This window comes from Kogia breviceps, chromosome 10, assembly GCF_026419965.1.
Source record: "Kogia breviceps isolate mKogBre1 chromosome 10, mKogBre1 haplotype 1, whole genome shotgun sequence".
Lineage (NCBI taxonomy): Eukaryota > Metazoa > Chordata > Mammalia > Artiodactyla > Physeteridae > Kogia > Kogia breviceps.
In genome coordinates, this window is record NC_081319.1 from 9123842 (window position 1) to 9149623 (window position 25782).

The 25782-nt window shown below is 43.5% G+C and overlaps 1 protein-coding gene across 15 annotated transcripts in view; it reads right to left on the reverse strand.

Moving 5' to 3' along the window:
* GRM7 (glutamate metabotropic receptor 7) overlaps positions 1-25782 on the reverse strand; it is an 840756-nt gene that overhangs the window by 48564 nt on the left and 766410 nt on the right. For 12 of the 15 annotated variants that reach the window (XR_010842481.1, XR_010842477.1, XR_010842478.1 and 9 more), the window contains exon 9: positions 3590-3836. Coding sequence is in view for 6 of the 15 variants with exons in the window: in XM_059076083.2 (XP_058932066.1) it covers positions 3590-3836 (247 nt within the window). In the remaining 9 variants the exon portion in view is untranslated. Of the gene's footprint in view, positions 1-3302; positions 3861-25782 lie in introns of those variants that run through there. The other 3 variants (XR_010842483.1, XR_010842482.1, XM_059076081.2) reach the window with 2 other exon arrangements.

Below are 25782 nucleotides of genomic sequence, written 5' to 3' on the forward strand. Positions count from 1 at the left end.
TACCAATGGGCAGACATTTGACGTACTTTGAGCTATATTTGGTATTAAATAGAATAGAATAATAATGTTCTCTCTCATCAAAATAGCCACGTCTATTTTCATTAATTCAATGTTCACTACTGTCCTCTTCGTACATTCATTTTTGCATTACTAAGGACTGGTTTTCCAAATATAATTGCTATCTCTGATATCACTATTTACATATTAGTGGCTCCTTAGGGATCGTTTAAAATAGCTGTAGGTTTGCATTTTCGTCTCACCTCAAATATTTCATTCCATTAAGTTGACTTTGTCCCAGATCCACATCACTGCTAAAACCTTGGGAGGTATTTCAAAAATGGTCTCAGACTGAGCGTCCCAGAGTGAAATCCTTGCTCTTAAGATCTCTGGCTGTGCTCTCCAATGGAATAGTCACAGCCGTGGATGGCTATGTATATTTATTTAAAATGAACTAAAAGTTTCAAGTGTATTTCATCAGTTTTTTATTTCAGCCGTGGTTCAAGTTCTGAACTGCCACACGTGACTAGCGGTTTCTGTACTGGACAGCACAAACAGAGAACATTTCCATCACTGCAGAAAGAAACCCCAATGTTTGGAGGTACATGAATCTCCTCCTATAATTCAGCAAATATCTGGGCAAATTATTGACAGTTAGTTTTAGGGAGTGTCTACACAAAACCAAAATAACTCAAATAATTTTGAAAACTCTTTTGGATTGGCTATAAGAAAAAGGCTCTTTCTGGTTTCAATTTTTCCCCCCTGAACTATGTATTCTTGTTCTGTGTAGACACCAACACATCAACAGTGACAAAACCCAACCAAACTTTTTCAAGAGAAAGGCAGCAAATGAATTCCAAATGGAATAATTGTTGTGACTGACACAGTCATAAGATACTTGGATTTTTGAGTTAGTAAGATGAGGCCTCTACCTGGGCAGCCTTCTTTGAGCTCAGCTTACTCCTGTCTTTGCAGACAACACAGCAAGCAGGAATGCATTGCACAGCACTTTAACCAAAGAGGCCACCACCACACAGCACTGTATTCTGTATATGCGAGCTGTATCACCAAATGAAGAAGCCACAGGAGTCATTTCCGCATTAGAATTACGACACGTCACCAATGTTCGGAGAAACAGAGCAGCAAAGAGCAACGAGCGTGGGTTTGGGAGTCAGACCTGGGTTTCAGACCAAGCTCTGCTGCCAACTAGCGTGGGACTTCGGTAATATCCCCGGGTCTCTCTACGCCTAGGATCCTTCAGTAAAAGGGGAATAATGATCACCGGTCTACAGAGCTACCATGTGGAGTAAGAGATCTTCCACCCAAAGCATTCTGTTCGCTGCCTATTTCAAAGGGTAGCTGATGGGTTTTTGTTATTACTAGTGTCAGTGTTAGTATTAGCATTTTAACAGCCACTGTCATACCCCAAATAGCCTCCACAAGGATAGCACCTCATCATTAAAGGTTAACAACAGTTAAAATGTTGTTTAAAAAGCTACTTATTTCTAAGTAGCATAGTGTTAGATTAATTATCCAACTTCAAACCTTCTAATTTGGCCATTAATTTTCAATACATGTAGACTTTTGACCGTATTTTCTGCTTATTGATTTTGGACATATCTTGTTAAGTGTGTGTGTGTGTGTGTGTGTGTGTGTGTGTGTGTGTGTACAAATATAAATGTAAAACTGCTATTGGAAAATCTTCAGGGTGTGGGTTTTATGAAAAATCTGGCAAGGGGTCCTAGAATAAAATGCTACAAAAGTATAACTGTGCAGTTATCCTGTATCAATACAGGATACATATAAATAGATGCATAAATATGTTCATGGAAATATTTTTATTAGCCGGTTCCATCTACCTTGTGGTGCTTGGTATGCCTTTAACATCACCAGCACGTCTACGTAACCAATCACGCTGAAACGTGGGCTTTTTCACCTTTACAGAAATGGAAGAACATTAACATGTAATTGACATACTTTTTTTTAGTTGTATGAGATTTGATGACGCACTTGTGACATAGATATTATCATCTCCATTTTATCCATGAGAATGCTGAACTTTAGAAAATCTCAGTAATTCTCAAAGCCACACCGCTGGAAAGTGGAGTGGCTTGCATTTGAACCCAGGTCTGTCTCAACCCGAAGCCTCTTCCTACACCACATTGAATATCACAGCAATTCTCTATCTGTTTCCTTTCCTTGGAATTGACCATTTTTTTCTGAAGACACAAGAGCAGAGCCTGCACATCCATTGTTTCTCCCTCCTCTCACCTGTCCCAGGGTCTCTCCTACTGAAACGTCAACGTGAAGCCCATGATGTTGTTAACGGGCCTCTGTTTCCTTGTCCACAGACTCCCAAGCATTCACGGTAGCCATTCAGCCAACTATGTAGAAATGGATTGGGCCAAGATCATGGATCGTTGGACAACGGTTGTCAGGGTTAAACTCAGTTGTCTCCTGGTTTTTAAAGATCTCAGTTGTAGAGCATAAAGAATTATGTCAGAGTATTTAGAATAGGAACTCCTTTCTGCTTGGCAATAAACCTTTGGCTACAACAAAATCAGCTCATAACTGAACAATAAGTCTTGAATGACTGAATGGCCAACCTGAAACCTCCTCTAGTTTAAAACAGGAAGTATCGTGGACATGCTAAAATGCCTCATTCTATTTGGAACTAGTCAGCATGTCCTGGAAAACACATCCTAGGAGTGATATGTTTAATCTGAAATGCACTTTTACCACCATAGTATTAGTAAAATTAGCAACTGGGGATTTTAAGAATTTAACTCTGGTTAAATGGTCTTTCTTTTCTTTTCTTTCTTTCTTTAACAAACTAGTGTCCGTATGTCCATCGTCTTTGCGGTCATCTGCAGGGATGAATAAAGGCTACCCAGGCATTGCAGATAGGCCATGTAGGTATGAAATCTGGCATTTCATCCTTTATCCCACCTCTAATATTTGTCTTTCATGGGATGAAACTCCTCTGGAATTGTCTGGTAGATGTTTTCCCCACTTGGGGAATGCCATTAGCATGGTAGTGTCTGGGCCTGTATACCTGGATAAATGTTTGCCAGCTTTATTCAATATGTGATGTCTTTTTTGTTTCCACAAGGCTCGGTTAGTAGAGAATCATAACTTTCTCCACATTCATGTTCCAGGGCAAGGAAGTTATGCTTCCAAAATTCGTAAATATTCCAATTTCTGTCCTATTGCTGCAGTTCAATGGGATGTCGAAGGTTCCCTAGCAGGAAGCTGATTCCCTAAGAGGAAGGGAACAAGGAAGTGGCTCAACAGCCGTGTTTATGTCAGTTGGAGGGTTTGGGACCAAAGGATAAGAAGCCGGGGAAGGGGGAGACTTCACACTTGGGAAGCAGAGCCTCTGAAAGCTGCTTTCCAACAGGGATGAGCAAAAAGAAAACGGTGGCAAGAACGAGCACGTTCTTAAGAGCCAACGTTAGCATTCGCCAAGGCGACCCAGCCCATGAGACAAGAACGGCCACAGCCTTTCTCCGAAGAAAGGCCAGCACACACCACGTTTGCCAGAGCTTCCTGACGCAGGCTGGGGCCACGGAAGGAAAGGAGAGATACTTACTGTTTGGGTCTACGTTTTCACAGAGTTCTGTCTTGGCCTCACCGTTGGGTCTGTCACTGGGCTTGTGTGACAGCCGCGATGACATGGTGGCTGCTGTGACTACGGCCTTGAAGCTTCGCTTGCGTTTCTGGACATTGAGTTCAGGGTGGAAAATGATGATGTAAACTTTCGGCATGTATAGCATCCCCAGCGCCACTGACGCACTTAGGTTCATGGAGATTGTAAGCGTGGTAGTTTGTATGTAGAGCTAGGAGACACAACACACAAGACACTATTACAAATAAAATGACCGCAGAGGGGGGCTGAGCACTTAACAACGATGTCGAGCATGGCTGTGTCTGGGAGAGAAAGCACAGCCATCCCCGGGGAGACAGGGTGGCTCTGCACGTTTCTTGGAGACTTTATACATACGTACATACATATATAGATAGATAGATAGATAGATAGATTTTTTTTCATTGATTAAAAATCACTGGGGGAATCCATGTGCAGGCCTGTTCTGGAGAAGTATCCTTCATTCAAGTTCAGGGTCGACCTTGAATCAGACTTGAAGTCCCTTTATTCAGAATGGCAGCTGGATAGGAAACCGTGAAGATCATATATGCAACCTTGAGTTAAGGGGTAGTTGTTTTTTTTTTTAACCCCTCATACATTCACAAAACAATTAATATTACATGATCTCCTGCCACATAGATAACTCTGGGACCTTATTTGAAAAGTCGTTATGTCAATATTTGTATGTTTCTGCATGTTTTTAAGAAAGGGTTCACCTTCACCGTACCTACATAGTAGTGAGTTGAGTTTCCCTGGAAAGTAAGCCCTTCTTGCTTCATGCTGATTTACAAGACACCAGTGGCAAGGGCCAAGATGTAGTGATGTTGGCTTGTCCAGTCTCCATACATTGACAGTTGCTAAAAGGCTACAAAGCCCCACTCGGACGTGTGTTATGTGTCGTTCGGATGGTGCCCCCATAGCTGTCCTTGTATCCTTTGGCTTCCTTGAGAAATCAGTAGAGCGACCCATTCACTTACTGCGCAATGTGTTGAATCTTTGTCTTTTGCCTGACTTGGAAGAGATGAAGGTTGGAGGGGCTGGGGAATGGTTAAGATCAGTGAGGGGAAAGCTACAGGCAACTAGCCTTGGTCCAGTTGCGTTTATGACGCGCCCTGTCATGGTCCACAGCCCGTCATTCATTTGGATACGTTTGCGTTTTGCTTGACTTCTAAAGCCTGGATGCGGTGTGAGCTGAGGCATGCGTTCATTAACTTGACTGTGGTCGTGATTTCACAACTGTACACACTGTCTACACTGTACACCTTAGAAAATAGTGTTGTGTAACCTAACGGTATGCAATCAGTAGTCATCAGTCATACCTGAAGAAAGCTGAAGATACGTGAGTAAACAAAACCGGTAGATAGGCAAATGAACAAATAAATTTCAAGTACATTAGAAGAAAAGAAAGCCCACGTGACCAGCTCCCATGGCCTTTGACATCAGTGGAAAACCTAGCCTCATTACAATGTATTGGATCCTGGTTTTCCACAACTACGCCTTCCCTCGTACCTGAGGATAAAATCCCCATCCTTCATAGATTCTGCAAGGCCCCGCGTGGGCTTCCCCTGCCTAATGTTTCAGACTAATTGCCCACCAGTCTCCCCCACCTCTCTCCCCAGGACACCGTGCACGTGGCACTCCTTCAGGTCTTGAAGACGCTGGGTTCATTCAACCACAGACCTCCCTACGAGCATGCATGTGATTTTTCTTTGTTCTTGTCTCCTTCTGTACGGAGTGTGTTCCTCCTCTGCTTCTTAGAACATCCATCCCAGTCTGCCCTACCCCGCAGCCTCAAGTCTTGGCCAGCTTCTTTACCTACAGGCACTCAAAACACTTGTTGTTTTTCTTTTGTTTTGGGGGGTCTTTGGAGTATGGCTCTCCATTTGCAATCCTCTACCCACTACCCTGATTGTGTGACTGCCCAAGGCCCCAGCTACGCCACAAGTCCCACAGAGGCAGGAATCTTGTGTATGTAGTGTGTCACTGTGCCTGTAGTGCTGGCAAAGGCTGGGCACTTAATAATCATACGGTGGAGGAGCTCATGTGTCTATATAAGGGGCACGTTTTTCCTACCGATGACTCTGTGGTCTAACAGCCTTTCTCTAAATATACAAGAATTGCCATCAGACCTATTAGCTGCCTGGCCATTTCTGATCTTATTTCTTCAATCTGAGGCTCTGGAGAAGCAACTAAAAGAGACTTTGCCATCTCATCTGGAAGGAATACTGTTACCCAGCAAACACTAATTTGAATGGGCATGTCTCTGAACGCTTTAAGGGAGCTGCCAGCCACTAACTGTATAATACATAGTAAATATAAAATATAAAGACAAAACAATATTGAATTAATGATCCTTTGTTTTAACATCTTTATTGGAGTATATAATTGCTTTACAGTGGCGTGTTAGTTTCTGCTTTGTAACAAAGTGAATCAGCTATACACACACATATGTCCGCATATCCCCTCCCTCTTGCGTCTCCCTCCCTCCCACCCTCCCTATCCCACCCCTCTAGGTGGTCACAAAGCACCGAGCTGATCTCCCTGTGCTATGCGGCTGCTTTGGTTGTGAACTAGACCATGTTTTAAAGTTCATCTTCTCCTGTGAGAGTACCTTTAGACCTTCAGCTCCATTCTGCCCCGCTGCCTATCCTATCCAGGGAAGTCTTACCATAGAACAGAGCTTTATGAACACAGGCAATGTCACTTCCTTCCCTCACGGTCATTGCCGTCATCCTACTCATGAGGGCTTTGCAAACCATGAATTAGCCAGTCCAAGAAAGAAAGGGCTACAAACTAACCCATGGGATCTTAAGCTTTGTTTCTCTTTCTCCACTCAAAAGCACATTTTGCGGTTGAAGAAATCATCCATAGCTTGTTTGTGTTGAGTTTATGATTTATATATAACTAACTTATATATGCTTATGTACATATGTCAATGTTTGTGCCTGTATGTGTGTACATACATGCTTGTTCTCAACAAAGACTACTTAGCAATTTAAGACTTCAAAAGTGATGCTGTTTATTTTATGGAGCGTTTAATTTCGTTATTTTCGGGCTAGAGTCCCTCAAGACTTTGACACTTGTTTTGACATTTTTATAATTTCTGGTGACACTTCCGACATCTGTGAAAACCAAAAGGAACGTCGCTGACCAAATTCCTATGCCCCCGTGTCCTCTATGCATTGCAGAGGGGTTAAGAATGAGGAACCTAGAGCTAGTCTGAGTTCAATTCCCACTGACTTGTTTTGTGACCTTGGACGCATTACTTCACCTCTATCTGCCTTAGCTTCCACATCTGTCAGTGGGGATAACATCAGTCCCTACCTCATGGTGTTATCTTGGCGACTGAATGAGTTACTATTTGTAAAGTGCTTAGGACAGGACCTAGCACGCAGTAAGTACTATGAAAGTATTTTGAAATAAGTTATACGGGTAGATAGGAAGGCTACAGTCTGCCGAAACCCAGAGGTATTGATTCACAGGGATACAACCCCACTCAGCCTCAGGAAGGGAGCTAAGTCGCTCTTTTTTTTGGCCTTTGGTGGGACGCTCGCCTTTTGACTCTGAGTTTTCATCCCAGCAACCCCTTTAGTACAATTTTTTTTTAGCAAATTGCAACATATTTTAGTCTGAAGGCTATTCCTGTTTTACCCAGTGCTTATTGTACAATGAACATTGTGTCTTGTAAAGACACCCTGTTGGATTTTGGGTGTTGTACACCATTTTCCTTTCTCCTCCTTATAATTTCTTCAGAGATGGGAGGGTGTTGATGAGCATTATTGATCCCTTTTATCAGAGCACAGGGGTTCTGGCACGCGTAGCTGAGACCAAGCCTCTCCTTAGGACTGACCTCATTCTATCTGGCTGTCTCCCCGACCGCAGTCAATCCTCGATGGCTTAGGCTTGTGGGAAGGATGCTGACTGCCCTGCGACGTCCACGTGTTCGGATCCTTAAGCCTTAATTTTACCATCAAGTTAAATAAATGTCCAGAATCCAGTTTCTATTCCTTGGTTGAATGTGGCTTTTCTATCAAGCACCATGTGTGATCCAGCATATATAACTAAGGAACATTTAGGCAAGGGATTCAGAGTCAAGCCGGTGAAGTGTTTTTTAAATTTTTAAATTATTATTATTTATTTTTAAAATTTTTGGCTGTGTTGGATCTTTGTTGCTGCGCGTGGGCTTTTCTCTGGTTGCGGCGAGCGGGGGCTACTCTTCGTTGCAGTGTGTGGGCTTCTCATTGCGGTGGCTTCTCTTATTGAGCACGGGCTCTAGGGGCACAGGCTTCAGTAGTTGTGGCTCATGGGCTCTAGAGCTCAGGCTCAGTAGTTGTGGCTCATGGCTCTAGAGCGCAGGCTCAGTAGTTGTGGTGCACAGGCTTAGTTACTCCGCGGCACGTGGGATCTTCCCGGACCAGGGGTCGAACCCATGTCCCCTTCACTGGCAGGCGGATTCTTAACCACCACAGGAAGTTCCCAGCGAAGTGTTCTGCACAATACTCTAGAACAGCAGTTTTCTTAAAATCTGATGCATGGAATCCTTGGCTGTAACCATTCTGTCTCTCAGTTTCCTTATTTGTAAAAGGAAGATAATAATAGTTCAGTTTTCAAATGGTGGCTTTGAAGATCTAATTCATTAATATATGAAAAGTGCTGAGAGTTCCCTGGTGGTGCAGTGGTTAAGAATCCACCTGCCAGTGCAGGGGACACAGGTTGGAGCCCTAGTCCAGGAGGATCCCACATGCCGCGGAGCAACTAAGCCCGTGCCCCACAACTACTGAGTCTGTGCTCTAGAGCCCGGGAGCCACAGCTACTGAGCCCTCACGCCACAACTACTGAAGCCCAGGCTCCTAGAGCCCGTGCTCCTCAACAAGAGAAGCCACTGCCATGAGAAACCCGCGCACCGCAACGAAGAGTAGCCCCCGCTCGCCGCAACTAGAGAAAGCCCACGTGCAGCAACGAAGACCCAACACAGCCAAAAATAACTAAATAAAATAAATGAATTTATTTTCTTTAAAAAGTGCTTAGCAGAATGCCTGTGAAACAAGTACCCATGAAATGTGAGCTGCTAATATTTATATTCTGCCTAGTATTTATATTAGGATGCTGGGGTATAGATCTCCAGATAAGTCTTCCTTAGTAACTGTTGCCATATATTTTAAACTTTTAATATAGGTCTTATTTATTAACTAGAAAGTAGTTTCTAAAAATCCAGGCCTATTCATGTCTTGTCTGACTGACGTGTACCAGCAAGTATACTGTTAAAGACACAGCTTTGTGCTTAATGCGATGCCAGGCAAAGCCCAGCTGAATCTGCCCTGTGCATTTTCTCACCTTGGCCTAAGAGTTCATTGTCAGATAAATGTGAGTGCCTATCATGAGATGCCGTTGTTGCTTTAGAAATCGGTATAGCATTTAGGGTTAGTTGAGTTCTTCTGTAAGTTTTGATTGCTCAGATACTGAGAAAGTTGAAAACTCTATAGCGCTCTTGAGCGAACTTTGAAACTTGCCATCTATCTCTTCTGTGTAAGTTTCAGAATCAGTTTAACTGAAGACTATTTTGATAGATTCCAGGGCAAGCTGTTAATGACCACATGCTGAAAATTCACTGTGACCTGTATTTGCCAGATAGACTATGTGAGAGACACCTTACTTTTCCACTATTGGTGCATTCATCCACTTAGCAGGTTGCCATTTTCAGTGAGATACATTCATCCATCAGTGTCCGTGAGGGACTGTTTCCAGGACCCACTGAGGATACCAAAACCTAAGGATGCTCCATATATAAAATGATGGAGTATATGCATATAACCTATGCACATCTTCATGTACTTTAAATTCTCTAGATTAATTTTAATGCCTAATGCAATGTAAATTCTATGTAAATAGTCATAAACACCATGTAAATGTTCTGTAAGTAGTTGCCAGCATGCTGAAAACTCAAGTGTGGCTTTTTGGACCTTTATGGAAAAATTTTCTTCCGAGTATTTTTCATCCTCGGTTGGATCCATGGTTGTGGAACCCGTGGATATAGAGGGCTCACTGTACCACCAAGTGGCCTCACAGACCATTGTGATGGTGATAGGGCGTTCTCCCTGCCGTCGGGGAGCCACACTGTGGTGGCAGGAGGAGCACAATCTAGAATCAAGTAATGCGTAACGTAGTAACTGCACGTCGCATCCTTTTTCTCACAGCGTCTACTGGACCCTGCCTTCTTCTCCCCTTGGCGTGGCCTCTGCTCACCTGTTCTGCCTCTGATAGCCTGTTTGCATTTGATGTTCAATCCAAAGATTCCTTCTACATAAAGCACCCCCACGTCCCCAGTCAGGACGATTGCCCCGTTGGCCCCTTTGATGAGGTACAGCTCCAAACAGCCCTTAACCTGGTCTGAAGAGTACAGTCAGTTGTGCTGTAACGCGTGCTTTAAAATGCAAATTCATCCTGATGAGATCGATCTGTTAGGGAACGATCTGAGTAGAACACGAAACTCATGTTTACAACTGTGTGATTTCTTCTTCAGAAACACCAGGTGAGCACAGCAAACTGCACCTGGCCAAACCCAGCCTTGTGGGATACGCAAAACACACACACGCCCCGCCCTCAAACATCTGCCCAAGTCCCCCTCCACAGGTTCACGATAGACCACAAGCAGCAACGCTTGTGGCACTTGCTTCCAGGTGCAAACTTTAGGTCCTTTTTTTTTTTTTTTAATAAAGGTAAAGTGACATATGTATTACAATATCTGCGCATTTCTTAGCCGTCGAACAGGTGTAAAAACGATGCCACCATCTTTATTAGATTCCTGTCTTTTTTAACGTCACTGATGATGTTTTTGCGTGTTACATCCTTGACGCAATTTTCCCCGTTAAGTCTAGTTCTTTTTATTGCGCAATTTTGCTTAGCATGGTGAGTTTTAAGAACTTACATGTCACGTTATCGCAGAACTGACTGGATAATAGATCCGACGTCTGCCACAAAGTGTGCACCTATTAAATTCTGCTTGCAAAAAGTTCTACACTTGAAGCAAGTATTAGACGTGAGAAATAGCCTTGGCATTCACAGTTTTTTTTTTTTTTTTTTTTTTTTTTTTTTTTTTTTTTTTGCGGTACGCGGGCCTCTCACTGTTGTGGCCTCTCCCGTTGCGGAGCACAGGCTCCGGACGCACAGGCTCAGCGGCCATGGCTCACGGGCTTAGTTGCTCCGCGGCACGTGGGATCTTCTCGGACCGGGGCACGAACCCGCGTCCCCTGCATCGGCAGGCGGACTCTCAACCACTGCGCCACCAGGGAAGCCCCACAGTTGTTTTCAGAAAAGCTGTTATTTGTAGTCCGTTAGTGACCATCATTGTCATCATTATTTTGCTGTTATTTGTGTGCCTCTGTTTCCTCATTTCTAGACTGGAGATTATAACGACAGACGTCTTGTAAGGTTGCTGGGATTGGAGCATAGTAAAATACACAGGAGGATGCCCAGCATGTAGAAACCACTCAACCCAGGGTGTTATTATCACTGATTGATCTATTGGCTATAACATAAAATGCCTTATTCACTCTGCTGTTCTTTTTTCCTATAATTTTAATACATTTTGAAGTGCTCATCTTTCTTATGGAATCCACCAAATAACAACCTGCTTCAGGGAAAGGCATCTCGCTAAGTTTGCTTTCTGTTTTGTTTGAAAGTATACTCAAACCCCTGTTTTATCTGTCATTGACTATTATGAGAAAGAACCTACTATGTGCATTCGCAAGTGACCACTGACAGCTGGGACAAGAAAACGTCAGCGGAGTCTTTTGGTAAGATGTGCGAAGTTTCATAATTCTCATGACATTCCAAAGTCCGTACAATAAAAATGAAAAATGTGTCTGATATAGTCAGAGTGAGGAAGGGTACATCATTCATTATCTGACAAACGTTTGGAACGTTCATATGTCTAAGTTGAAATGGAAGCTCTTGGCAGGTCAGACCAGTGTTTTTCGATCTTTACCACCTGCCCCCCTCGCTTCCTAATTAGAGTCACCATGTTTTTGAGAAATCATAATGATACGTGGCCGGAAACGAGGCAGGGTGTTTGCAATGGGACTTCTGCAATCGTCCAGAGGGTCAACATACTGAAGGCTTTGCTTAGTTATGCAATAATGCATGATGGTGAAAGGATTCGGTGTAATGAGGAGGGAAAATGCTGTTTGGCGGGGGGGAAAGATACTTGCATCTTCTACAGGGATGGTATTGGAAAAACAAGGTGTTTCTTGTTAGAAGTGGTTTCAAACTTGGCCTTGGGTTGTTGGTTGGTAACATCGTGCAAGCTACTTCGCTTCTGGCAAGCGACACGGTCAAAATTCAAACCCTAGGAATTTTGTTACCAGAGTGTCTGATACAGAAACCCTTCTCACTCTACCCCCACCACAGAGACCTTCTCACCGTTTTGAAAAGTAAAAGATAGCACAGTGCCTGGTGGCATGTTCAGAAAATGTGAGCCTTTATTAGAGTAGATGGCTCCATTTCTGTAGAGAGTTTTCATGGTCTTCTATTTAAAACCTGTTTTCTTTGAGTAGGTAATATATAGATAGATGATAGACAGTATACATAAAGAAATACACACACACGTACACACACACACCAAATACTATGGGACCCACTGAGGACAGGCGTCTGGCATGGAATTATAAATAATGAAGGCAACTAGATAATTATTGGACAAGACCTAGTTTGACTGTGTTTCATCTTTCTCATGTAGTATCTCCAGGCAGACATGATGTTAAGTCTACACACAATTACATTATTTATTTGGAGGGACATAAGACACGCACTCGTTCACCTGCATTCATCCAGGTGGATGCAAATCAGTTTCTGGAGCGTGAGATAAGTGATTACATCCCGCTTGAAATCACCTACATCTCAGTTCTTCGCTCTCCTGACCGGAAACCCGATGCCGTGCCTATTCCCACGTAGCATCATCAGAGAGATGCTGTTATCCCGACCGACCACACCCTTGGGACGTTCAGGGTTCTGGCCCCCACGCCACCCTGACGAGCTGCGTGCCACCCTAATAGCTACGGCTTCCAGGCACTCACTTCTGATTTTTCTGGATACGTACTAGCCCTGTGATCCCTCAATTTTGATTGTAAGAGTTTTTCCTCTTCCAACGACAAGGTAGGAGTTTTACTCTTTTATGCAGCCAGTGCTGGCACTGTTTGTTCTATTGTATTATCTAAAAGGTTATTTACCAGTCCTCCTGGTTCAAGAGCCCCAGGGTTAGGTCTCTGTCTTGTAGTGATTTAGCACACAGAGGCAAAGCATTTTCCCCACTCACAGCCTGGAGAGGCACACCTCTGCCAGATGCCACTGGATCCCCTGGAATCCTTGGCCATATTCTTCAAGACGGAACCTAACAGCATTGTGTAGGAGGCAATGTCAGATTCTGTTTTATAATGTGAAAATACTGGCTTGTACCTCACTGGGGAATACATTACGTAATAAATGATGATGTTCTGTATTACTTTGCAAGTAAACCAGGGCATTAAAAACAAAAGTCTGAACTTAACGTATTCCATTTCTAAAGTTGTCGTTTGAAATATTCTACTTATAGAAATGCAAAGCTGTCTAATCTTGCCAACTTTTAAGGTCACCTTTATAGTTCCTGTGAACAGAAAAAGACAGGAATCAAATGAAAATACTGATGTCAAATTAATGGCTACAAGAAAGAGACAGTCTTGGCATTTCTTGGGAATAGTCCATGTGTTTCAAGTAGGGCTTCTAAAGTGTTCGTTGAAACTGGACCCAAGAGTGTCATTGACACGAAGACAATGTCAGATTCTTATAAAAGAAAGTGTGTTCTTTTTGCGGGCCTCTCACTGCTGTGGCCTCTTCCATCGCGGAGCAGAGGCTCCGGACACGCAGGCTCAGAGGCCATGGCTCACGGGCCCAGCCGCTCCGCGGCACGTAGGATCCTCCCGGACCGGGGCACGAACCCGCGTCCCCTGCATCGGCAGGCGGACTCTCAACCACTGCGCCACCAGGGGAGCCCAGAAAGTGTGTTCTTAATCTCAAAGCTATTGACGATGACTTTCTGATGAATTTTGACAGGTTTTGATCATGGCGGTTAGTTTTGTGAGTTTTCCTCTGTCCCTTTTGGTCTGTATCTTTCCCATCTTGTCTCTGAGCTATGGTAGCTCCCTTCCTGCCCTTCAGATTCTTCCTTTCCCCTTGCATTAGCTCACATGTATCGCCTTTGCTTCCCTGCTTTTCCGCTGCTTCCGGTGCAGCACTGTGGGGGTGGATGGAGATAGGCCCCCTAACTGCTGTCCTGACTCCGTAGCGTGCCGTGGCACCCACTCAGCCACTGGCGTCCCTGGCCGACGGGCACAGCAGCCAACATCGGGGACCTAGGAGCTGAATTGCCCACCCAGGGCTAACTTGTGCTCTGAACTCCTCAGCAACGATCTCAGTTATGTAATGGTTTAAACCCAGAAGGAGAAAATAATTGCAGTCAGACTGCCCGGAAAATTGTAGATAAACAGTTGCTCAGCCTATGCCCCTTCTTGGAATGGTGAGGGCTCTGAGATGGAGTAGAGAAATAACACTCACCCTTCTAAGAGAAATAGAACAAGAGGAGTGAACCTGGCCGAGGAGTAGTGGCTAAGTAGTACACGGTTTTGATCTTACCTTCACAAGATCCATTTTCCTTTCCTCTTGTTTCCAAGGTCCTGGATCATGGATCTCAAAAGCACTGTTTCCTACCCACTTACTCCCGAGGGCCTGCAGTCTGGCCTCTATCACTCCCTCCTCTGTATCTGCCCTCTAAACCTTCCCAGACTCCCTATCAGACCTGAGGGTTTTTTTTTCCAGGTTGCATTCCACTTTAAAACTCAGTGCTGAGGACAGTAGTACAGGGGGCTCCAGCTGTCCTGATGCTTTAACTCAACTTCCCATCACACTTTGAATGAAGAGAAAATCCTTAACCTGGCCTCGGGAACTCTGCAGGGTGCCCCTTCCGCCTTCCCTCACCTTCTCTAAGTCCTTCAAATAGGCAGTGCTCTGTCCAGCCTCAAGACTTTTGCACATGCTGTTCCCTCTGCCTTAGATGCTGTTCCTGCTCATCTTTTCCTGGCTGCCTCCTACCTGCCTTTCAGGTCTCAGTCTCACTTCCTCGAGGACGGCTTCTCTGCCCCTCACATAAAAACTATGCCCTTCCTCTCTTGCTTGCTCATAGAACATACTATTTCCCTTCATTACATCAATCACAAGTTGTGATTATTCACTTGCAGGTTTATGGAATAATTATCCCCTCAATAGAGTATTCTCATGAGAGCACAGACCATCTATTTCGACCTACTGTACATAACTCCTGGAACATAAAAGTACTCAGTTCATAATAGCTGAACAAATGAATGAGTACAATCCAGGAAATACATGTTGTGCAGCCAAGAGCCATCAAACGTACGGCAGATGTACTGGCATTGGAGTCCAGAGTTCTGGGTCTGGAGGTAGGATATGCCACTTACTAGCTACTGTGGGATCTTAAGTAGCTCACTTACCCTTTCCAAGCCTGGATATTGACACACCATGAGGTGATTAATGGCGTCTACCTCCCAGAGATGTGGCAGAGGAGATGGCTTGTTAGTGGTCCTACTTCTTAAACTCTGAACCCATGGTCAAAGTGCTGCCCTGCTACAATATATGTGTATGTAGCATCGGATAATGTAACCATGTCCAGAGGCTCTTGGGCTTTGAAGAACCATCATTTCTTCCCATTGTTCCGGATACTTTTTCCTCTAGCAATTTCTTCGGCTTCCTTTTCTCCCCAGTCCTTTAACTGGGGCACTCCTCTGGCCCAGTCAAGGCATTCAGAACTGATAAACAGAGGAGGTAAAACACAGAGATAAATTATCCCCTATAATAGGAACAGAACCAGAATATTTTGTGGAAGTCAGGGAAGGAGAGAGCACTCAGAAGTGAGCAAATCAAGGCAGGGACCGTGTTTAATTTATCTTCGCATCCTTGTGCCTGGCACAGGGAACAAGTTGAATATATATTTGATGACTGAGATGGTCTTCACTCATTTGACAAACCCAAGCCTAATCTCCATGTCACAGCTCATCAGGTCTCCCCAGCCACACTGACCTCTTTCATTTCCCTGAATATCCCCTGCTCTCTTCTGCCATAGGGCCTTTGCACATGCTTTCCCCTTTCCTTGGAATGTGCCCCACCCCATCTACCTCATTCTTTTCATTCTTCAGCTCTCTACTCAAGCATCACTTCCTCAGCCAAGACTAGGTCTTACCATCCTGTTATAAGCTCACAAAGCAATCTTAATAATTCACATTTAAACATTTGCGTGTATGTGTTACATTAGGATCTCTCTCCCGCGCCAGGAAGCGTCTGCTTAGCTCACTGTAGTGTCCTCAATGCCTAGCACTGTGGGTGGCAAAATCAAGGAGCTTCACTGATATTGTTAAGGAAGGAAGTTTTGGGGACACAAAGATAAGAGGTTACATTTTCGGTCTTTGGCTTTGTCTCTGGGTTATCCCAGAGAACAGAGTCAGAAGGGTACCCGACAGGAAGGAGAAAAAGTGTGATGCTCCCGTGGATTCCCTGTACGGGATACTTTCCACTTGGCCCAAGTCGGGAATGGACTCTGCTGTCCTGGGAGCTGCCACCTACGTCTCTTTAACCCCCTATCATGTGTTCCCTAGACAATAAAGCATAATTACCAAGAGTGACTCCTTTGGAGCCTGAAGCAACACTGAAAATCAACAACCCTGCCCCTTTTGGAAAGATGGGAGCTTTTCTTTCAAAGAGCTTGGGCTAACACTCAGGTTAGCACCCAGTTGTCTCCTCACAATAGAAAATGAAATGGTTGCTGTGAAAACTCGATGAAGAGTTCAGGCATTGAGTTTGTTTGTTTGTTCTTGACCCAAAGCTGCTGACTTTGACTTAACTGGTAATGTATATGCATTTGTTTTTTTCAATTCTGATCCTTCCTGGAGTTCTTCTGAATCATCAATTAGTATCACTTAAAAGAATCCACCTTTAGAAAGTGCGATGGCTCAGACTAGGATAATAGCAATCAGGAGGGCTGAAGGGGACAAATGAGAGAGATACTGGGAGGAAAAAAATGAAAGGACCTGTGGATGGGCTGGATGGGAAGAAGTTAAGAGTAAGAGAGAAACCGAGGGATCACTTTTTAACATTCTGCCTGTTTTATGCAAACCCTAGGACAGTATCATCCTAAATCACATCAACACTGTACAAACCCCAGAGTAGGTTTGAGCTCCCCTAAAAACAATAAAACGTGTCTGCCCCTCCCCATGCAAGGGTGGACTGGCTAAAAATATTTGCAAGGGATTTGAATCCATACCAGCACATTTGGATCCTAGGCCCTCTTCCAGAGTGCAAGGCTCCAGAAATCTATACCAGCTTCATCTCCTTCAACCCCAGTGAGCTCTTATCCTAATCTAGTCACAACCACCCAAAGCTAGTCCTTCACCGTCATTTACATTTACAGTTAAGATTTTCTTGCCAAGCCTCTACCCAGCATTTATTCCTAGTTGGAATTCTCAACCCTCCCTTCTTAAGAAAAAAAAAAAAAAATCTACTTTCTCTAGAAAGTGCCAAAGAGATCCTTAAAATGGTTAAATAACAAGGATGCGAGTAGATTACTGTCTCTCAACAGAAAATACCTAGGCTCCTGTATAGAGCCCTTAAATAACGTAAGAAAAAAAAATTCTTAGACAGAGGTCTGTTGTTTCATCAGACTCCTGAAATGAAACCATGTCAACCTTTGACAGAAAATTTTTAAAAATGCATGAATGAGTCTTAAAAAATAATTTTTTTTTTTTTTTTTTTTTTTTTTGCGGTACGTGGCCTCTCACTGTTGTGGCCTCTCCCGTGGCGGAGCACAGGCTCCGGACGCGCAGGCTCAGCGGCCACGGCTCACGGGCCCAGCCGCTGCGTGGCACGTGGGATCTTCCCGGACCGGGGCACGAACCCACGTCCCCTGCATCGGCAGGCAGACTCGCAACCACTGCGCCACCAGGAAAAGCCCTTAAAAAATAATTTTCAAGGCAAATTTTCTATTCAATCTTGGCTTATGGAACCACCATACATTATTTATGGGAGGAAGATAAAGCATGAAAGCTCTTCTTCGTAGTGTACTCCATGATGTCTACAGAGATTTCAGGCCCATACATCACAGTGCTCTGCAGAAGAAGTTTCTGAAAAGGTTATTCTCATTTATGTGCAAAGACATGTTTATCATCTTTAATAGGGATCAGCATCTTCATGAGCTTCACAGGGCTGCTGAAACAATCAGACGGGCATCACAAATCATGCTGAAAACAGAGCTGTCCCTGTAAAATCTGGCTTTGTGCTAATATTCTTTTTTTAAAAAAATTATTTCATTGAAGTACAGTTGATTTACAATGTTGTGTTAATGTCTGCTGTACAGCAAAGTAATTCAGTTATACATACACACACACAGACACACACACACACAATCTTTGTCATATTCTTTTCCATTATGGTTTGTAACAGGATACTGAATATAGTTCCCTGTGCTATATAGTAGGACCTTGTTGTTTATCCATTCTGTATATAATAGTTTGCATGTGTGAATCCCAAACTCCCAATCCTTCCCTCCCCCGTCCCCCTCCCCCTTGGCAACCACAAGTCTGTTCTCTATGTCTGTGCATTTGTTTCTTTTTCACAGATAAGTTCATCTGTGTCATATTTTAGATTCCATATATAAGTGATATCATATGGTATCTGTAGCTTTCTGACGTACTTTACTTGGTAAGATAATCTCTAGGTTCATCCTTGTTACTACACATGCCATTATTTCATTCTTTTTAATGGCTGAGTAGTATTCCATTGTATATATTGTACTAATGTTCTCTATCTCAGGACTATTACCTCCGTCTACTTGGTTGCACAAATTGGAACTTTTAAGGGTCATTCCTTAAAACCTGCTGTTCCCTCACATTTTATATCTAGTCTGTTACTCAGTTAACTAGTAGTATGCGTAACATACTTCTGGAATCTGTTCTCTTCCCACTCTGCCCCGGCCCTCATCGTAACTATGATTAACCAGCTAATACACTTAAGCACAGAGAACAGTGGGTGCCATTTGTAAATTCTCAAGCTGAGTTGTGATGATGGCGGTGGTGGTGGTGAAGATCACTTTCACACTGTTCCTAGGACGCTGTTGTAGCATCCTAACTGGCTTTACTGCATCCATTTTTGCCTCCCTCTAAATAATACTGTCCAGAGTAAACAAAATGATCTCTATAAAAACTGCAAATCAGACCACATGGTCCCCTCTAAAACATCTTTCAGAGAGTTCCTGTTGCCCTGCAGTATCCAGCCTAGCTGCATGTCCAACTTCTTAGCTAGTCTCTTGACTGTGATTTATCCATGCTGGCTTCTTGGGTGCTCCAAGAAGCTTATTTCCAGCAAAGGGACTTAGCACGCACCATGCGTAGCATTCTCTCTGCTCACAATGTCCTTTTGCCTGAGTTCTTCACCCAGGTAACTCCTAACTCATCTTTGAGGTTCTCCTTCATGCATTTTCTCGCACAGTCTTTCTGTGACCGCCTGCTGCCCCACCAACTTGAACTTTCTCCTTCCACGATGCTCTCACATAGAAGCCTATGTGTTTTTTATGCATAGTACATGCTACAGTCAGTAATCATCGACATAATCATGGATTCATTTATCTCAGCACTTTCTCTCCTCCTAGAATTTAAGGTCTGTGATGGCAGGAATAGACCTGTAACCAATGAGGACTTCAAAAAATATCTTTTCAGTTAATAAATAAGGATAACAGTCCAAAAATAATTTTAAAGTAAGGTACAAATATAAGCATCCTAATGAGTAAAACTTTCTCCCTGAGCTATAATAAATTCATTTTGAGTAGAAGCTGGTTCTTAGAGTAAACACAATCAGAGAACGTTAAGTTAGAATCCTGAGTTTCCAGAGAGCTCATGGGACTTGTGCAGGGTCACAGTAATCAGGAACAAAGATAAGATGTAACTTGAAGTCTTTTGACTTTAAAGCTCATTTTACTACACTGATTTTCACATTCAACTGAAAAGCCTATTTCATAAAAGAGTAAATCACAGAAGTCTTTAATTTTTCATTCTCCAAGGCTTCAATTGCCAATGCTTAGAAAAACAAACAGCTCTAAGTATTTCTAAAGGGAACTGACAGAAAAGTCCCCTTCTTGACCACAGATTACATATTTGTGTAAGTGTGTTTTCTATTTAAGTCCATATTCCCTACTAAGGATAACGAGCAAACGTCCTCTGCACGCGATTGAAATCGTGTCCAATTTCCTTGCCGAATCCAGCAAGGCTTCAGCGTTGCTATCTTTTCCCCAGTTGTGCACTGGCTTACTCTCAGGCAGATGCCCCAGCTGATAAAAGGTGTGCTTGAGCAGGCAGGAAAAAAGGTCAAAAATAAGCAATACACAAATGGAATGTAGGTATCGTCTAAAGCACGAACAGCTTGCAGTGTCTGACGGTTGTGTCCACACGTGTTTATGAGACGATGACTGGCTGACTGGAGAAGGTCAACGGTAGACCAAGGAAAGTAGGTATAGGGGAGGAGGGGGAATTAAGCCACGTCAGGAACGTAAATCGAAATGCTTTGATTTGCAAGTGAACACTGAATATCCCAGTGTCTAGTTCTTTGTGTGGTGGGACAGGACTCGGGTCTCCCTCTATCCACTTTCTAGCTGTTTAGCTTATAAACAGGGCCCTTGGCAATTCCTCTCCAGGAAGAGACTCTTTGTGCATAATAATACACAAAGAGATAGGCTGAAAGGAGATCCAGCCCTTTAGTGGGGAACGTCTGATCCGTTTGCGGACACGCGGAATGGATCCGCAATGTGGGTGACACAGACCAGCGCGTGGGGGCCAGTGCCTGGCCCCCCGGGGAAAGTGAGCCAAGGCCATTAGGAAGAGGACCAAAGGGGATTTGTTCCCCAGTGACCGTAAGAGAGAGACAGCCTTGGGGGTGGCCTCATATGCAAAGACCTCTGCCTGTCAAGGAGTTGAGGGACCAGTCGGCTAGGGCAGAGGAGACTCTACTTGGGCTGGGAAATGTAGCTGTAACCGTAAAGAACTGGACATTTATACAACCTTCTGGACCCTGGGCGGCTTGGCTGGCACATAAGGTGTTATAGGTGGAACTATCCCATCCGCTCCTTCCACTAAGAAGCAGTCCTATGGACCTAACACCCATTCGTGATGTTTCCGGACAAGCTCCCCGCGTGGTCAGAAAAGTGGTGCTCTTTGTGTTAAGACTTAGGACCAACAGACACATTAATGGTGTAGAGATGAGGTCACTGGACTCAGGTATCATCAGGAAACCTGAATTCTAATATCTGCTCTGCTGCTTCACAGCTGTGGGCTTTGGACGAGGCCGTTTGTCAAGATATTTGTGACAGTGAACCCCAGAAACATGTGTCTACCTTCTCAAACTAACCCCAGTTAAAGAAAATAAGACCTATTTTTTTTTTTCATTTTATGCCACGAATTGAGGCAAGTTAAGCCGCAATATGAATGAAGTTTGATTTTTGAAATAATTGGTACACTCACAATGTATAAAAGGGATGCATAATTATATGCCAGTACTTTGATAAGCATCATAAACAATTAGGCACGCACAACTTGTACAAGGAGTATCAACAATGTGTACAAGGACCAGGAGGAGGAGAGTGTTATGGATGTCGTGCTGTCCCACGCAGCGGGATCCCCTTTCAAAGCTGAGGGATTCATCCCCCCAGAGGCTGGCGATGCAGCTCTCAGCTGGGGGGCCCTCTTGGGGAGCTGCCTTGTCTGAAGAGCCCCCTACTGTCTGAGGTCCTGCCCGCTTCTCCTGGGCAATCTGCACGTGATCACTGGGAGGTGCTGGGGTATGACGGCTCAGCCCCTCTCCCGGGAGGGCGCCGCTTTGAGGCTGGCTTCAGCCGAGGCCCTGCTGGGTCTGCATCATGACTCAACCTCTTCCTTGGCCCAATCCTGTTTCTTTCCTTCTGCCTGTTGGTGTTGACACTCCCGAATAAACACGTACTTGTGCTCCTAGGGAGGCCAACCCGAGACTCGGCAAATCACTTAGAACCCTAAGGCGCAGCTCAGTTTCAGTCACAGTCAAGAGCTTTCTTAACACAGCTCGTTCTGTAGCTCCTTTTGCGGCAGACACCCCAGAGATCCACTGAAGACCCTACGACACTTCCAGCGTGTGCCAAGGTGAGTCAGCACATCGGAGAGAGATCCTAGCTCTCTCCCCAGAGCGAATTTCTCCCGATTCTCTATCGACTACCTATTAACTGAAATGTTTCCCTCTTTCTCATCCCGATACAATGTAAGCACACACACTACATCTATTTTCCCCCCAATTTTTTGGTAAACGCTTGCAAATGTTCAGAAACTTGGACACAGGGCGAAGAACATCTGTACAGTCCTCACTGAGATCCCACCACGCTGTGTTTTTCTCTCTCTGTCTCTTTTTGCTGCAGAAGTTTAAAGCCGTATACCTTACGATATTTCACTTTTTTTTATTTCTATATGCATCACCTAAAGAAATGGACGTTTTACTCTTTCACCACAATGCTGTTACCACACCTAAGAAATTTGACAATAATTCCATAACGCCGTCTAATATGTGAAGTCAGCTTCCCCCATTTTTTACAAAAACGTCCCATAGGATTTTTCTCCAATTCAAAATTCAGCCAAGGTTCACGCGGTGCATTTGGTTGTAGCTCTTTAGATTCTTAGAGTGGTCTCCATGCCTTTGGTTTTTAAATACCTTTACTGATATAAATAATAAACTGATATAAGTAATAAATTTATTTATTCTTATAAAAATAATAAACAAATATAAATAAAATTATTAGTAAATTTATTTATTAATTATTCATTAATATATTATTATTAGATAATATTTAAACAGTAAAATTTGATGTTTCGACGCATATACACCAGTGAAATGATCACTACAGTCAAGACAGTGAACACACACCTCGTCTCCATAAGCTCCCTCGTGTAACCTGTTCCCTTAACCCTGCCCCACCCAATGCCATCTGCAAACAACCACTGGTCTGCTTTTAGTCCCTGTGAATTAATTTGTATTTTCTAGAGCCTGATAGAAATAGGATCATAACGTGTACCCTTTTCTGTTGAGCTTCTTTAACTCAGCATCATTATTTTGAGATTCAGCCATGTTGTTGAATGTTCAATAGTCTATTCCTTTTTAATCCTGAGTAGTATCCATTGTATGGAAGTATCACATTTATTTAACCATTCACCTGTCAGCGGACACTTGGGTCGTCTCCAGTTTGGGGCTATTACAGATAAGGCTGTCGTGAACATCATACGTAAGACTTTGTATGGACATGCATTCATTTTATTTTGAGTAAATGCCTAGGAGAGAAATGGCTGGGCCATACAGTAGGTACTTGATTAACTTTATAAGAAACTGCCGAAGTATATTCCAAAGTGGCAGTGCTATTTTAGATTCTTATCAGCAGAGTATGAGACTTTCAGTTCCTCTGAATCCTCTCTGACACTCGGTATGGTCAGTCTTCTTAAATTGTAGCCTTTCTAATAGATGTGTAGTAAAATCGCATTGTCGTTTTAATTTGCAGTTTCCTAGTAACTACTGATATTCAGCAGATTTCATGGGTTGTCTGCCGTCCATATATCCTCCTTGGTGACATATCTGTTCATATCTTCTACCCATTTTTTTAATTGACTTGTTTTCCTATTGCTAATATTTGAAAGTTTTGGATTCTAGATCTAAGACCTTTATCAGATACATGCTTTGCAAAGATTTTTCTCCTACTCTATGGCTTGTCTTTTCATTCTTTTGATACTGTCTTTTGAAGAGAAGTTTTTAATGTTGGTGAAGTCCAAATTGTATACTTTATTCTTTTATAGATTGTGCTTTTATGTGATATTTAAGAAATCTCTGCCTAGCCTAAGGCCGCAGAGATTTTCTCCTATGTATTTTAGAAGTTTTATGGTTTTCGATTTTATGTTTGCATCTATAATTTAGTTTGCATTCTTTTTTCTTTTTTTTAGATATGGCTAGCATTCTAGCACAGTTTGTTAAAAAGGCTGTCCTTTCTCCACTGCATTACCTTTGTAAAAATCAGTTGTCCATACATGTGTGGGTTTATTTATGGACTCTCTGTTCAGTTCCATTGATCTATTTGTCTTTCCTTATGCCAATATCATCCTTTAGTTTTATCACAATTTTTTAAAATTTATTTATTTTATGTTTGGCTGCGTTGGGTCTTCGTTGCTGCACGCGGGCTTTCTCTAGTTGCGGCGAGCGGGGGCTACTCTTTGTTGCGGTGCGCGGGTTTCTCATTACCGTGGCTTCTCTTGTTGTGGAGCTCGGGCTCTAGGTGCACGGGCTTCAGTAGTTGTGGCACACGGGCTTCAGTAGTTGTGGCTCGTGGGCCCAAGAGCGCAGGCTCAGTAGCTGTGGCGCACGGGTCCAGTTGCTCTGCGGCATGTGGGATCCTCCCGGACCAGGGCTCAAACCCGTGTCCCCTGCATTGGCAGGTGGATTCTTAACCACTGCGCCACCAGGAAGCCCATAGTATTATAATAGTTTTTAAAATCAGGTGGCGCACTAACACACCAGTGTAAAGCAGTTCTACTCCAATAAAGATGTTAAAAAAATTACCAGTTGCAGCTACCTCTCCAGCTGTGTTCTTTTCCAGTCATTTTAGCTGTTCTAAGTTCTTTGCGTTTCCATGTGAATTTTAGAATCGGCCTGTCAATTTTTATAAGAAGGCTTTTGAGATTTTTATTGGAATTGGATTGAATTTATACAGTAATTCAGGGAGAATTGACATCTTAACAATACCGAGTCTTCTGTCCCATCAACAATGTGTATCTCCCTGATATTTAGGTCTCCTTTAATTTCTTTCAGCAATATTTTATAGTTCTCAGTATACAGGTCTGTCGTATTTTGTTGTTTTTCAAGACAGTGACTTTTTGGAAGATACCAGCCCCCCCCCCCAATATTTTATAAAATGCCCCGCATTTTGCTTTGTCTGTTTTGTTATCATTAAATTCAGGTCAAGGGGCCGTGAGGAATACTTCAAGGTGGTGTTGTAGGCAAGTGCAAGCACCCTGTCAGGAGGCCACAGTGTCAAGGCTGTCCTGCTACTGGTGATGCTGTTTGATCGCATAGTTCAGGTGGTGGTCACCTGATATCACCATTATAAAGGTACAGTTTACCTTTGTAATTGGAAAGTAGTCTAGGAGTGATACACTGGGACAAACGCTTGTTTTGTTTTTTTCAAGTTCAACCATGAAGTTTTATACTCGTCCCTTGGTATCTGCGGGAAGTTGGTTTAAGGACCCCCGTGGATACCAGAATCTATGGACGATCAAATTTCTTATAGAAAGCGGCATCGTACAGTCGGGCCTCTGCCTCTCAGGGGCGGGGAGCCTGCTGCACCGCCGAGGGCAGATTGTATTTAATAGTTCCGCTCTGACACGTGATCGTTGTTATCGATATTCTTTCTGGGTGAACAGAATTCCAGTTTTCTCTTTAGATGAGAAAGAAGATGCTAATACTTCCCTTACCTTCATTCCCTAAAATAATATACTACTAGGAATACTACGCCACCAGGAAATGTTTCCCTCATTCCAGCACCAAATGCCTCATGATTGATTAGGGGTGTGGGTTGGTTCAGAGGAAACCTGGGACGAGCCTACAAGACATCAGGATGTTGGAAATGAAACCCTTAACTCTGTCTGAAAACCCCTCTCAGAGTGTTGACAATACACATGCAATTCTGATCTCGGCCAGATGGCGTCACCGTGGAGCTGGGTGCGGATCAGTTTTATAGGTTTACGAGCTCTGACCCAATCTGTTTTATTGGCCCTCAGGCCTCATTAAACAAAAGCAGGTGCATCACGTATATAATGCTGGGGACTGCCTGTGAGTAGATAGGGCTTCTGATAGGGGATCACTTTCTCTCCAGACAGGATGAAATTTACACTCTGTGAGGAGAACTCATGTCTGATGCTCTACACCAGGCTTGGTGCTGTGGGACATTACGTATGTGATTGTGTTAAAAACAGTCACAAACTGGCTATTACTGGAGTCACAGAGGA